This window comes from Lepidothrix coronata, unplaced genomic scaffold, assembly GCF_001604755.1.
Source record: "Lepidothrix coronata isolate B3197 unplaced genomic scaffold, Lepidothrix_coronata-1.0 Scaffold9, whole genome shotgun sequence".
In the NCBI taxonomy this organism is placed as follows: domain Eukaryota; kingdom Metazoa; phylum Chordata; class Aves; order Passeriformes; family Pipridae; genus Lepidothrix; species Lepidothrix coronata.
The window spans coordinates 2,901,686-2,917,066 of NW_016690189.1; the positions used below are offsets into that span (position 1 = coordinate 2,901,686).

A 15,381-nucleotide genomic window follows, 5' to 3' on the forward strand; every position below is an offset into this window, starting at 1 on the left:
TTTTTTTTTTAATATTTTTAAATAAAAACATTTTTCAGACTCTTTGGGGATGTGTAGGAAAATTAAGATGAAACAGAACTGAAGCTGAAAATTCAATGATAAAATTTGAGTTGCATAAAGTCTCTGTCAGGAGACATGTTTCAATAGAACTTTTTGTTGTGTACTATGGAAGTCAAAGTTACAGAGTGTGCAAGTGTAGTAGGTTCGAATTGGAGTTATCCACTGTTGCCCTGAGTATCAGCAGACAGAACTATGAAAAGATTGTGCACGTTTTCTATTTTCATGGAAATAGGCTGCCTTATCCAGTAAGGAATGGGTGTCTGCAGCAGGCACTAGGACTAAGATCACATAATACTTGATGCATTATAGCTGCTGAAAAAAACCCTTATATTATGTGCTCATTGTACTGCAGTCTTGGATATTCTGAGACATAGTGTGATTAAATTTACTGGTAGGAATTCCCCAAGTTCTGTAGTACAATTAATAATGTACTCTATCACTTTTAACATTTTCTTTTTCTTTCTCTGTGTCTTACCTCTAAAACATGCAAATCCTATCTTTTTAATATTTTTATTAGGACATACGTTTATTAAGTAATTAAACATAGGAGTAATAGTTATACAGATCTTTTATTAGGACTATACAAACAAAACAACTCCATTGTTGAATTCAGTGTAAAAAATATAAATCATGGTTAAATGTACTCACTGTAATATATTTCAATGAACTACTTCCTACTGCAATCGTGTATGAGGAAGAGTTTACTAATGTGGTCTCCAAGCAGCATTCTTCAGATTCCATTGTGCAGTCTTGGCAGCACTGTGCAGAATCTCCTTCATGTGAGTATGCAGAAAGATGGGTTTTGCAACTGAATTCTGTTAGCTTATCTTTCCAGGTTTATACTACAGAACTGTTCTTTAGGTGAATTACCTTGTCAGACTAGACCTCCATCTCCCCACAACTAACAATTGGATTCCAAATTTTGTTCTTCAGTAATCTCCTGCTTTGCCCCATTCAAAACTGTGCAGATAAGTCCAGTGCATTTTTTAATATTGTGAAATTTTCAGACCCAAAGGCAACAGAAAAGGTAAACTAAAGAAAGGATGGCTGTTTAATTTGCAACAAAGAGTCACTTCTTGGAAAATTTTTTTGGAATGACAGAAATTCAGTTCTGGATTTATGGGGATCAGAAATATGGAACTGAGATGAAAGAGATGAAGCAAATTTCTTCCCAAGTCCAGGTTACTGGTTTAAGTTATCAGGTGCCTCAGTATAGATGCAGTTCATGCTTTTTAAAGATGTGTGTATCCTGTCAAGATTGGAATCATGTTTTTTAGTGGAAGCTGATGTTCTGCAAAACAGTTCTACAGAAGTTGGAATTACCCTTCAGAAACTTCTGCAGCCCTGGAGCCCTGAATTAGCGAGTCCTCTGAGCATTATCTTCTGGATAACTGAACTAATAAGAGTTCATCATATCTCCACCTGGAGACTTGAATTCTGTCCTTTAAGAGTATGAAAATAAAGATTGTTTCAGCCATTTTGGTTTGTTTAGTAATCAGATGTGAACTGCATATCACTAGTAACAGTACCTCATCATTCCTTCAATGTCATCTTAGGACACCTAGTTCAAATAGGTTTTTGGTTGCCCTTATTGAAAGAGAGAGAGGAAAATGTTTTTTTAGGGGGCCATGGGCATTGCCAAGGCAGAGATTGACCTTTCAGTTCTGTGTGGCTGTCTCATTTTGTGCAGTTGTCTTTACCATTAACTTCAGAGAAAGGAAAAGGAACAGAACTTGTATGTATTTTTTTCTGTGTCTGTCTGGTCAACCGTTGTCAAAATCAAGGAACTCTTCTTAACTCATCCTGATGATTTACTTCTCTCCTGAGATTGTAGCATTCATAGTTTTTGCAATTTTTATCTTACAATGATTTAACGTAACCTAAAGGAGTGAAATGGATTTGAATTAGTATTTGACACTCTTGTTTTCTAATGAGCCAAGTAATTTATGCTAAATTGCTTTGAGGAAGCCAACCAGACTCTTAAACCTGTGAAGAGAACTTGTGCCTCTTTGTTACAGTATTCCAGTGATGTGAAGGAAGAGTGGGGAAACTTGCTCATCCTCAGTGTGGGACATCAGAGTCCTCAATCTGTGTGTACATTCTAGAAGTGTCCTGTAAGTGCAGAGACAAAATTTCCTCAGCCTCACTCTCCTTCCACCTCACCTTGTTTTTGTTGTTGAAGGTGTTTCATTATGATGTAAACTACTTGGGCAGTCACATGGAACAGTAGAATTATAGAAGTTTCTTATATGAGCCCTCATTTGAAAACATGGTTATATTGCTTAGTTGAGAAAACCTTACCTTGGAGCATCCTGCTTCCAGGTGGGTTGAGAAGAGAGTTAGGTTTTGAAGGCTGATGGTGCTCAGACCTGGACGTTTTATTGATGTACTCCTTAATCCTTCTTCATCAAATGGTAAAATATTGAATCTCTGCTCATGCTAACACAGTTCAGCATCTCCATCATATATGATTCGTGACATGCTTAGTAAAATGGGTCATGTTGCTTCCCTGATTGTTACAGGTTGCTGATCTCTTGTCACATGGGATCTGCTTTTTTATGTTGTTCAGGGAATAAAGTCCTCAATAGGTTAAAGTAGATAATTTGCCTGATGATTTAAGAATAGTAAGCTGCATGGATCTAGCGCATGGATGGAGTGATCCTTTGCGGGATTGAGGGCTGCTCAGTGAAGGTAGAAAGAATGTGCTTCTAAAATGTTAGACCCTGATAAAGACCTAATAAAGATATTTGAGTTGCACAGCAATTTTACCTGTATTTTCCATCTTGGCAGTACTGCTATGCATACATATATTAAGGTTCCCCAAAATGATTAAACAGTAAACATTTAGCACTGAGATGTGTAATTACTTTTTATATTTTCCATTTGTCTCACACTCTCATGTGTGAGTTCTGATGTCACAGTAGGAGGAAAATAATTTGAAATTAATTTTTAGTCTGAAAATATATTCTAATTCAATGCATTGCCTGACTTAATGCATCTTTAAACATACCATCTGACATCTTCCAAATATGACCAAAAAGCTTTCTATTATCCTCTAATCTTGGCTGTCATTTTGCTATAGACAACTTATAAAATGTGCACTGTAATATACCGTTTGGAGGCAAAGGAGCTTGGTGCACTTACAGGATGAATGCATAAACTTCTGGTGCTTCATTACTAGCTTGCCAGTTTCTGATAACCAAATTATTTCCTGCTTTGGTTTCAATATTTGTCACGGCCCACCAACCTCTAGCTAAGCTAGTTAGATTTGTATGTTAATTGTGGAGATATTACTTGGGGGCCCCTGGTGGTCTAGTGGTTAGGGTGCTACACTCTCGTCAGCCCTGTAAGGCAATCCATCTAAGAGAAGGTCACTCTAAACAAACCTACGTCCTGAGACCCTCACTGCCACTGTCCAAGTTTGCTCGGCCCCGGCAGATGAACCTCAGGATTAAAGGGTGGGCTCAGTTCAGCGCACGCTGTGTCTCACCTAAAAAATCCACTGCGCAGGCTCGAAGGGTTAATGACCTTTCCCAAAATCTTCACTCGCGAAGACTGACCATACAAAAAAACTTGGATGTGCTTTGAAATCCTCGGAGGCCTTGTGTATATGTATGATAGCAAAAAACTATACAGTTTGTGAGTACATTCTGTGGCTGGATAAAATTGTGAAAGGGAACCTTGGGTCAATTTTTATGGGTTTAAGAGTTGATTTTGTTTTCAAATAAGTGAATTAAATACAGAAATAGAACTGTTATACAAGAAGTATTTGGCCTTCACAAGTGTAATATGTTTTCATGGTAATAGAGGCATTATGACTACAAGTGCTTTGAAGCATTTAGAAAATACGAAAAGAATTGCTGGTTTCTCTTCATGCTTATTCTTCTCTTCAATTCTAAGAATAAGCATAGAAATTCAGGTACTTTCAGAAAATATATTACTTTTTAAACAAATTGGATTTTTTTTTTTGAGAAATGGTCTTCAGATTTTCAAATACCTTTAGCTTATTTTGTCATCTTCTTTTATCTCATGCATCTGTACATTTGCAAGAAATGAAGGAAATACTCTGTTTCCAGATAGCTGTACACAGCTGTTGATGTACCTATGGCTCCACAGTCAGGTTAATACTAACATCACAATTTCTAGATTGTGCAAGCAGGCTTGAAGCTGTCATTCTCAGTGCTATAATATGGGAAGGCTTGCCCAATTATTTAAATAAGAATATGCTTTAATTAGTGCAACACTGAATATACTGCAGTATTTCCTTTTAAACACTGGAACTAGTGTCCCAGCTGAGGTGGGAGGCATTCTTTGATACCACTGCAGGTTAGGATCTAATACAAAATTAAAATACAGTAACTACATAGGTCAGCTTTCAGAAAGCTATTTGTTGCTAAAGCTCTGTCTCAGATACATGGCCTGTCTTATGAAAGCACTTAAGTGTGTACCTGTGTTATATTTGACATTTAAAATGTAAAGTGATACCCTAAACCATGAATTAGACTAAATGGACAAACTGATTGGGGGAAGGAAATATTTGTGATACTATTCCTGTTTTAAATGAAACATGCTGAGATAAATAGCTTGACGGTGGCTATCTGGATGTGTGATTTGTGAATGGTCTAAGCTTCTGTAAGGGCAAATCACCAATGAAAGAGGGAGTGGAGCATTCCTCCTTCATCTCTGACACTGCCTTTGTACCCCTGCTCTTAGGCCGGTCCTACCATGCATGTAGCTGCATGACAAGCAGAATCAGAGCATTGATTTAGGCAAAAATTAACCTGGCTGAAAGAAAGACTAATAATACTTTAAAAAAAAAAAAGAATGAGTTCAATCTAATTCTTTGTAAAAATATGGGGAAAAGGAAGATGGGAATGTGCAAGTATAGAAGGATAATGAGACCACCTTTTTTTAGAGTTATCTTCACTGATACACAATTAAATTAGCTCAAGTCAACCATGCAGTGTTCAGTTGTGCATTTTAAATACAAAATCATCCTTCTTCATATAATGGATACTGAAAATTAATATGGCTGTCACATCATTGTCCATTTTAGCTGTTTTCCACACAGTAACCTTTTTCGGTGGTGTCTGTGGTGTATGGCCCTGTTGATTGAGCACACTTGGTGCTCTTATACAATAAAGAATGTAGAGAATAAGGGGAACTTCAAGTAGAAATACTCAACAGCAACTAGTCATAACAAAAAAAAAGGACAAATTTTTGTGCAATGTACCGGTCCTATTGTACAAATATATCTGTTCTGAATGTCTGTTTAATTAATAGATCTCTCTAGTTTCCTTAGTCACCTTTTAAAAAATGGGTTGCTTCATTTTCCATGTTTTCTGAGTCAAGTTTCTACATGACCATTTCTGAGTAGATAAAGTTAAGCAGTTAAGAAGAGCTTTTTTAAGTCTCTGTGTACAATTTAACCAAGTGAGAAAGGTCAAATTTAATTTTACTTGGATGTGAAGAATAGATGAAAAAACACTGTTGATTTTCCATGACTCTTTCAGTTAACTTGTGAGGTTTTACACTCTGTTTTATAGAGTGCTAGTGGGATGAACAAACATATTTTGCAGCCTTCCCACCTCAAGGTAACAAGTTGTTCTGATCTGCTGCCATGTGAATATAAACTGAATCGTAAGCAACCTGATGGACAAGGTTATGCTTTAGAAGAGATAGTTGCTCTAAATAACATTTGAGCAAGAAAGTCTTAACTGAAATTCTTTCTAGTTGATTTATTGCATATTCTAGCTTTACCCTAGCTTCACTTAAGCTTTTAAGCAGTTGAGAAACTCCTTGTAAGGTAACTAGGAAAATCTTGATTGCGAATCATTCAACTTGTGTAACTCACCTAAAAGTTGGTTCTTCTTGAGGGCTTTTTAAGATAGAACCCTGCTACTCACCATATTTTGTCACTCTTTATGCACCTTTATGCACCTGATAGCTTAATTCACAAGAAGAATAAGTTAAGAATGCAGTTAGATGGAGGAAAAATAAATGATAATTATAATTATGAGCACTAAGATTTTTTCTGCTGCATCTGTAATACTCCTCGGGAGTAAGGAGTGAAATGAAATACCAAACAATGCATGAAAGAGTTCTTGAAGTTTCACTATTAGCCAGCAAAACCTTTTATAGTTTAGGATGGTGAACTGTCTTTAATCTAACCTAATTGCATATAATATGTGAACTGGATTTAATTTTACACTTCTTTCTGACAGTTGATAAAACTGAATCAGAGAATCCTTAAGAATTTACAGTTCTTCAAATTCTTTAGTCACTGCTGTCTCCCTGTGGCTTCTCTCACTTCTTTGCTATAATTTGCTGTAGTGCCTTGCACCAGTAGTCTAGTCTCTTACAGCACATGGGTGGTCACTGCAGGTAGTCAAATGTTTGAGTCATTAATCACTAGCAGTTCGGTCTCTTTAAAATAAAGGCAAAACACCAAAAAGCCAAAAAGGCATATTTGGGGAAAAAAAAGAAAAGAAAAGGTGGATACCAGAATTTTTGTGTGACCCTTGGCAAAAAGTAATCTCTGTAGATATTTCCTTAAAGGGAAAGAGTGAAGAGCTGCCGGTCTTTTCTTAGACTCTATTATATGACTTGATAGTTTTTATTCTTCTTCTGCGATAACAACTCTGGTAGTATAAAAATGTTATGTGAAATGAAGTATCTTAAGAAAGAGAGGAAGGTGATGAGGGAGAAATTTCTAACTGCCTAACTGTGGGGATAATTAGGAAGACGTAGGCATTACTGGAAAGCATTGATGACAATTTCCAGCCCAAGTAGTGGAGGATCTCACAAGGAATGGCGTACTCCTTGACCTTATACTAACAAACAGGGAAGGCCGTGTTGGAGATGTGGAGGTTGAGGGCAGCCTTGGATCTGGAGTGACTGTGAGATTGTGGAATTCAGTAGTGGGCAAGGAGGAAGCAGGACAGCAAGTAAGATTGTAACATGGACTTCAGGAGAGCTAACTTTAGCCTTTTCAGGGATCTTCTTGGAAGAATCCCATGGGAAGAGGTCCTGCAGGGAAGAGGGATCCAAGAGAGCTGATTGATACTCAAGAATCACTTCTTCCAGGCTCAAGAATGATGCATCCCAATGAGAAAGAAATCAGGCAAAGAGGGCAAGTGACCTGTGTGGATGAATAAAGTCATTTCTCAAGTGTAAGCAGGAAATATGTAAGAGATGGAAGCAGGGTCAGGCTACTTGGAATAAATAGAGAGAGCTTGTCAGATTAAGTAGATATGAGGCAAGGAAGTGTAACAAAGACAAGGGCTCGATTCTGCACCTGAGACAGGGCAACCCCGGATGTACAAACAGACTGGGGAACGAGAGGCTGGAGAACAGCCCTGTGGAAAGGGACCTGGGGGTCCTGGTCGATGGCAAGTTGAAGATGAGTCAGCAGTGCCCTGGCAACCAGGAGGGCCAACCCTGTCCTAGGGGGCATCAGGCAAAGCATTGCCAGCTGGTCAAGGGAGGGGATTGTCCTGCGCTGCTCTGCACTGGTGTGGCCTCACCTTGAATATTGTGTGCAGTTTTGGGCACCAGAATATAAGAAAGATATTAAGCTAATTATATCCAGAAGAGGGCTACAAAGATGGTGAAGTGTCTGGAAGGGGAAGCCGTATGAGGAGCAGCTGAGGTCACTTGGTCTGTTCAGCCTGCAGAAGAGGAGACTGAAGGGAGACCTCATTGCAGTCTCCAACTTCCTCATGAGAGGAAGAGAAGGGGCAGGTACTGATCTCTTCTCTATCGTGACCAGTGATAGGACCCAAGGGATTGTCATGAAGCTGTATCAAGGATGAATTAGGTTTGCTATTAGAAGAAGGTTCTTCACCCAGAGGATGACTGGGCGCTCCCTGTGTAAGTGGTCACAGCACCAAGCCTGACAGAGTTCAACAGGTGTTAGGACAATGCCCTTGGGCACATGGTGTGATTCTTGGGGCTCTCCTGTGCAGGGCAAGGAGTTGGACTTTTATGATCCCTTTGGGTCCCTTCCATCTCAGGATATTCTGTGATTCTCTGAATTCTAAATCTTCATTGCTTGTCTAGGAATTTTATTTTATTTTTTTATTTTGATGTACTAAGCATCAAAAAACTTAGAACCAATAAATTCCTAATGAAACTAAGAACAACCTTAACTGATGATATTTGTGTTCTCTTAACAGAATCTGGTTCTGCAATTACTGCTTCCTGTATTGGTTTGGGAAACTCTACAACACCTCCACCCGGACAGGCAGGAAAACCTGTGCCAGGATATAATGGTAATACTATGCTAAAAATGTTACTAGAAAAGGACATTGCTTGTATTCCTCAGTAAGTGCTCCTTAATTGTAGCGACAGCAAATTACAGTCTTTCTAACACATTTTCCTCCTTCCTGAAACAGGAAATTCTACTTTTTTGTGTCATGGAATGTGATTGTGAATAAGAAATTCAGAGTTATGTTCAAGAAAACTGATCAGCTACTCCTGCCTTTATGATATGAAAGGGGTAGCACATACTGTGACACAATACTCGTTTACACTTCTCCACAATGCTTATGCACTTTAACACAATTTGAGAGAGCTGTTAAGCACGTTATCTTTCAGTATTTGTGGAGCATTTTTATTTCCAGCTGGGAGAAATGGTAGGCTTTGTACCAACATGAAAAGGATGTGCACTCATTGTCTGGAAGGTATTTGCATGCAGAGGGTGCAAAAATATTTTAATACCTGGGAACTCTGATTTTAACACTGTTTCAAGAATTACCTGAAGTCTGAAAAATAATTACATTAAAGATCAGATGATCTTCAGGAAAAGTTCTCACATAATTGGGCAGAAAGCAGAAAACAGGAGCTAAGCTGTTTTTTTCTTCTAATACATGTAATTGGTAGTGAGCATTAAAGAAAATAGAACATTTTCAGCAGCTCTTGGTTTTGGCATTTACAGTTATGGCATGAGGACAAGCAGTAGCTTAAAAACAGTTTTAAAACAATGCCAGTAAGTTAGTCCAGAGTTGTAACAAATAGGAAAGAGTGAAAGAACGTAGTTGCATCATGCATGCTATCAGATGATAGTCAGGATGAGAAAGAAATATGAGTAGCAGGAATATAAAAATTTCCAATGCATACTTTGGAGCATTGGGACTAGTGTAATTAAAGAATTTCTTGAAGTAGAATGAAGGCAACGTCTTCAGCATACCTTATAAGAGAAACAAAAAATGAGCACTAAAAGTGACTAAAGATTTATGGTATAACTTTACCTCTTTCAGTCTTTGACCAAATATGTCCTGTAATGCAGCCATTCGTAAAATACTGATTTTTGAAATTACTCTATACTGGCTACTGCGTTTTCCTGCTGTTACTGTATTAATTAGAGAGGATATTTAAACCATTTAGGTGATAGATTCTGTATTTTTAGGTTATACATGCAGCTCTTAATGGTTGATATGTCATGTTGTATTTATGCTGCAATATAAATACAAAGTTACAAGATCTACTTTTTTTTTAACACAGACAAATTCTTTCCTACTACATATTGCTAAAAGTAAACTGATTCTTTGTTGATTTTTAAGAACACAGAGAATAAGAGTTATGATATCAAAGTGCAGTGGCACAAATTACGTTTATAAGTGATTCAGGATACCACGTTAATATCTAGGTCTGTTGCCTTAAAGCAGAGATTTTGTTGTGATTTTCCTTCCATCTACTTGAATCCTCTCCAGACAATTTCAGTGCATTTTCAGACTGAAACAAGTCCCACATTTTGAAGAAATAAGTCAGTTCTTCAGTAATTCAGGAGTGAACAGTATAGTATCTCTGTTCTCCAGATTTGTCTACATTGAAATAAGCAGCTTGCAAGGAGGAGACTGAAGACTGAGATTAGTACAGTTACAAAAAACCGATTATATTTTACTCTAATATCATAAAAATAGGACAGAAAACATTGAAAACTACATATGAGTGGATCTTTTCATTGTGTGTTCTGAGCCTAAATTCTCCAAATCTAACATGAACAAATCTACCATGTTCTTAGACCACCTAACAATAAATAAATACAAAACATGTTTGCAGATTATGAATGGGTTTTGCTTATGCTGTTCCTGATGATTTTCCTAAATGTCTTCTATGTGTCCAGTCATCCTTATTCATCCTTTTGATTTTCTGTCCCAGTTACACCAAGATACTGATTTGTAAAACTGGCCTTGTGTACTTGCTTGTGTCTATGTGCTGAGCCATTGCTTTCAGCAGGCTCTCTTCAGTTACTTAAAAATTACCGTCTTCTTTGAAGGAATAGCTTCAGCCAGAAATAATAAACGTTGGCATTGTTTGGACAGATAGAATATGATATTACTCATACGAGCCTTAGCAGAGTTTTAGTCAGATGTTTGTAATCTTCTTTTCCCCATTTCCTCTGTAACCTTTTAATATAGAGTGTAAGATTATTTGTAGTAATTTAGATTCAGATGAACATTGCTTTCTTTGCTTGGGGAGGCTTCAAAAGGCATGTTTTTAAATCCTTATGAGCCCAATCTGTTAGAATCTTCCCTCCTGTTCTTCTATGGTTTAGTTGTTTCACTTTATTTAACTTCATTTATCAGAGGCCAAGTTGGTATTTGTCATTCCTTTCTTATGCCCACACCTTTAGATGGAATGGGTGGTTGTAGTAGCTTCATCTCCCAGATGACTGCACAGAAGAGTCTATTTCAGGTGTTTTTCCTCAGAAATTTCAGTATCAGGATACGATGCTCTCACTGAGGGTGGTGGGCCAGTGTCATCCAGGGAAAAGGCTTCACTTGGAAGGTCTGTATTATGTGCTGTACTTGAGCATTACCCTGCTCTGCAGATTTGGGTAGATCACAAGGTACTTTATGGCTTTGTGCTAGACTACAATAAACTTTGTTAGCTGGGGAGTATCTTTCTGAGACTCCTGAGAGCCTTTGAAAAGCAGGTGTACTTATTTACTGCCAATAGTATTTCTCACATTAACTGCGTTAACCTTCAATAATCTGTTATTTCTTGCTCATGTTACCCACATAGTTTTTCTTTATATTTGTTGTGTATCTTAATGGTCTTTTGCTATTTGCAAGTTTAGATTTTCCAGTATGAAGGTTGCTTTTAAATTTCAGTTCTCTGTTTTTTCCTTTTGAGACTTTGTTTCCCTATTTCTGCTGCAAAAGCATGAGTATTTGTGCTTTTTGTGCTTAAGGCTGAATGTTAATAAGGCCATAAGATTATCCAGTTTGACGCTCCCAAATTACTTAGTTCCTTTTGTTGTTCGGTGTATTACCACTCTGAAGTGTGACATAAGTTGATATCCCTAAAGAAAGACACTTTCCTCCACCTAAAACAACACTACTAAACTTGAGTTTTCTTCCTATATTTTTTTTTTTACAGTGATGATTCTGGATGAAAATAAAGAACCAGTGAAGGCCAAGACTTTGGGAAATATTGTGGTAAAGTAAGAAAAATAAGTATCTTAGAGTTAAGGGAAACTTCTTACCTGGCTTGATTGTCTTTTGACTGAAGTTTATATATATATATATATATATAAAGCTCAATGATTGAAGTAATGAGGATTGAAAAGTGTGTTTGTCTCTGATATGGATACGAGACTGTCCTGTGATATTGAGGAGTTGCAGATGAAATTGTGTGAGTGAATAAGGGTGGATTGCTGGCTTTTTTTCTTAGACTACCATTTTCATAATTGCTAGCCTGTTGACATAGGATGAAGCCTTCCTGCTGTGATGTATGAGCAAGATATTGAATCACTCCCTTCATTCTTTTATTTTCCACTTTAGTGAAATAGTACAGCAGTGCAGACTGACATGCTTTGTCTTACAGTTGTGATTCTGCCTCTTCTTTCGCTATTTCCTAATCCCAATTGATGCATGTTCTTAGAGGGAGAACATGTATTTTCTGTTCACTGTAAAAAAAAGAAAGATGTCTCTCTGTGTGCTTTGCATGAAACTGTGTTAATTTGTAGTGGTACTTGGACAAAATACACTGTGGTGTATTGGACAGGACTACAGAAAAAAAAGGAAATAAGAAAAACCCACTGTACATCATATAGGTGATTTTTAGTACCATTTACCAGACTCATGTCAGATGACTTCCATAAGCTTTAATATTCTTTTTGAAAGTACACCTTTCTTGGCACTTCTCTTAGATAAAAAGGTCTCTGTTTAGATAGCACTGTGAACATCAGTTACATTTATCTTGCCTTCTGCCTTTTCAACTGTTGCCAGAACCTTTCCTTATTCCTGTAACACTCAATAGGCTGCTGCTCCCCACAGCCCATGACAGCTCTGTATTCTGGATGTTTCACAGCTTTTAGGCAAATGGCATTTTCCTCAGGCAGGTACCTGCTTTGTGATGAGTGTGGTAGCTGTAACCACCTCTGTTTTCAGTTGCAGAAAACACTTCAGCTCTGAACACTTCTGAACTGCCAGCAAATGCAAGTACAAAAGGCAATGCATTCATCTGTTTCTTCTGTGGTAAATTTCTGGAGAGTTGTAATAGTTCAGAGTCTTCACTGCTTGCTTAGATTAATGAAAGGAAATATAAAGATTAGCATTAACCTTCAGTGAACTGAAAATGTGTCAAAAGCTGAACCATTGGGACAGATGTACCGATTGTGATGAATTGTTAGCGAAGTTAGCTGAGGATTGAGTCAACAGGCACATGAGCTGGGGATGAGAGACATAAGAACTGCATGCACTGGACTGTGCTGCAGATGTGCAGCACTAACAGTGTGGGTGGGCTGGCATAGGAGGTGCAGTTGCTGAGATATGGAGGTTTTTTGCTCAGCTGCACTACTAATCTAATGTAACTAGACCACTGTGGAGGCTGAAGTAGTATCACATGAACTTATTATACTGTGTATTTTCAGGATGAAATCTATACCCTGCCTAAATCTCAGCATCTTTGGCTAAGTCAACAAGGATACACAGGCATGGCTTTAAGGGCACACATGATCTTCCCTGAATCAGCAGACTCATAGTTAGACGTAGTTTCCTTGTTACACATGTAAGATTGTGCATTCATTGCATTGTCAAGTATGTGCACGCATTCCATTACGGAGCAAAAATAATTGAAATTCCTCCAACCTTTTATAGACTGTAGTTGGAAGTATCTGTAACTCAGGTCGGAGTGGAAGGTTATCTTTCAAAGTTCTTACCTCTGTAGTGCCTGAAGCTGTAATAAAACATAGGCTTGTAATCAATGGAGAGAGAGAAAGGTATTTTTGTAAGAAAAGTGATAGTGTCTTAGATAGTGTCTAAGTGTCTTAGAAAAGTGATAGTGTCTAAGTGTCTTAGATATTTAGCTAGGATGGAATAAATTGTCTTCCAGGTGTGCTGATGCCTCTCCAGTGACAGCAGTTTGCTTAGGATAGGTGCTTAGTCTTGTCTACCAAAAGAGAAGTGGAATAAACTCCATCTTTAGCAACTCTGCCAAACAATTTTAATTATATATACTGATAGTTAATGCTGGAAGATGTGTGCATATGTTTCTGAGTCGTTGCTGTCTTTAACTGCCTGTTATTAGTGATGTTGCTATATTAGAAGATCCTGTTTGGAGTTACTGTCAAACTCCTAAAACCAGACTTTACCTTCTCTATTATGGCCCCACAGCTATACAGCTATGCCAAGTGAAAATTTGCTAGATTTATAAGATGAAGAACCCTAGAAAGAGTACCTTTCAAAGGGCTTTTTTATGTTACAGTGGATGAACCTCTGAATACACAACATCTTTGAATGAAAAGTAGCTACTACTGTAACTAAGCAGGTAATATGATTCCTTGTTATTCAATAGGGAAGCTGAAAAGGAGCCAACATTACTGTCTGTGGATATGATGTTAATAAATCTGTTTATGCATTGTGTTTGATTCTTATGTCCATATTTCAAAAGGCTATTGAGAAAGTGACTGGATTTTAGGGAAAATATGAATTATAGTGCTGGAATGCTTGTGGTATGAAAACCTGCGGTATGTGGTTCATCCAAGATCAGTAAAATAGTAACTTTGTCAAGGCCAAGAAATACCCAGAGGACAGAAACATCTCTGAGAGATGGCTATTTAATCTAGCATAAAGAGATCAGAAGCTCAAGCTAGATGTATTCAGATGAGAAATAAAACACCATTTTAACAGTGAAGCTATTAAACCATTGAAACAAATTGTGGGGAGTGTGGTGGTTTACTTTGACATTTTCTAGGTCAAGCCTAGGTATCTATTTTAAAAATTGTGGGGTTCAGGCAGGATTTAGTAAATGGCATCTTTTAGCCTGTGTTGTATGGGAGGTCAGTGTGAAGGAGCAAGATTCAGGATGGGAGAGTTCCAGGCATGGAGAAAAGACATACAGCAACTGACAGGACTTTATTATATGGACTTTACTGTTATTATGTGTTTTCATTGTATTCACATTACACAGTGCACAGCCTGGACATGCCCGGGCTTGCCACGAGTTTGCCTGCTCCCTGCTTCCCCGCTCCCTTCGCTGATAGGCTGAAGAAGCTGCAGAGAGGAGACAGCTGCTATTCGCCCCTTCCACATTCCTCCCTTTTTTGCCTGTGCCCCTATCCCGATTCGTTCTCCCATTTGTCTGTCTCATGCTCCACCCCATGTTCTGGCCCTCTCCCTGCCTGAACTGATAAAAAATCCTGTGCACGCCTCAATAAAGTATTCCATCTGCGCTCTACCTTGTCTCCCCAACCCATCCGCGCTGTGTCACGGCCCCATCCCCCCTCGGACCATGGCAGGTCAGTTCAGATAAAGAAGATTGTAAAAGAAGAAAGATAAAGAAGATGTATCTCCCTGACAGTCTTCTACATGTTTATCAGCTTTGTCTTTTTCCTTTACAAGTAAAACAATAAGTAGGACTTCCAGTGTGAGAGCAATTTGTCCAAAGATGGGTTTTCTAGCAAATCTCTGACTGAGTACATACGATTTGAACTTACTTTATTTTGAGCTTTTTCCGGCCACTTCCACTAGTTTTTGATGGCTTTCTCTCTTCCCCACTAAACTGTATTTTTCTATTTTTTTCTGCAAAATCCATACTGAGACCAGCTACTTTTGTGACCCCTTTCAGCTAACTAAAGTAGTATTTCATGCAGACTGGAACATTTGAGATCCTCTACTCTTCTCTGCCCTTTTTCATGTGCTGTTATTCCTGGTGTCTGAAAAACCTTCCAGATGCCTTTCAAACTTGCAATCAAAAATTTCTATAAAAGTGATGTTTATGCACAGCACTACATAAAAACTGAGTAATAATTATACCTGCCAGCTAGGATGATTTAGTTGCATTCACAAGCCCAGACTCATTTAACAGTGACTT

At 38.0% G+C, this 15,381-nt stretch overlaps 1 protein-coding gene across 1 annotated transcript in view; it reads left to right on the plus strand.

Moving 5' to 3' along the window:
* Positions 1 to 15,381, plus strand: part of ACSS3 (acyl-CoA synthetase short-chain family member 3) — an 84,613-nt gene that overhangs the window by 57,675 nt on the left and 11,557 nt on the right. Inside the window, exons 10-11 of the mRNA XM_017804253.1 lie at positions 8,238 to 8,333; positions 11,446 to 11,509. Coding sequence (XP_017659742.1) covers positions 8,238 to 8,333; positions 11,446 to 11,509 — 160 coding nt within the window. The remainder of the gene's footprint in view (positions 1 to 8,237; positions 8,334 to 11,445; positions 11,510 to 15,381) is intronic.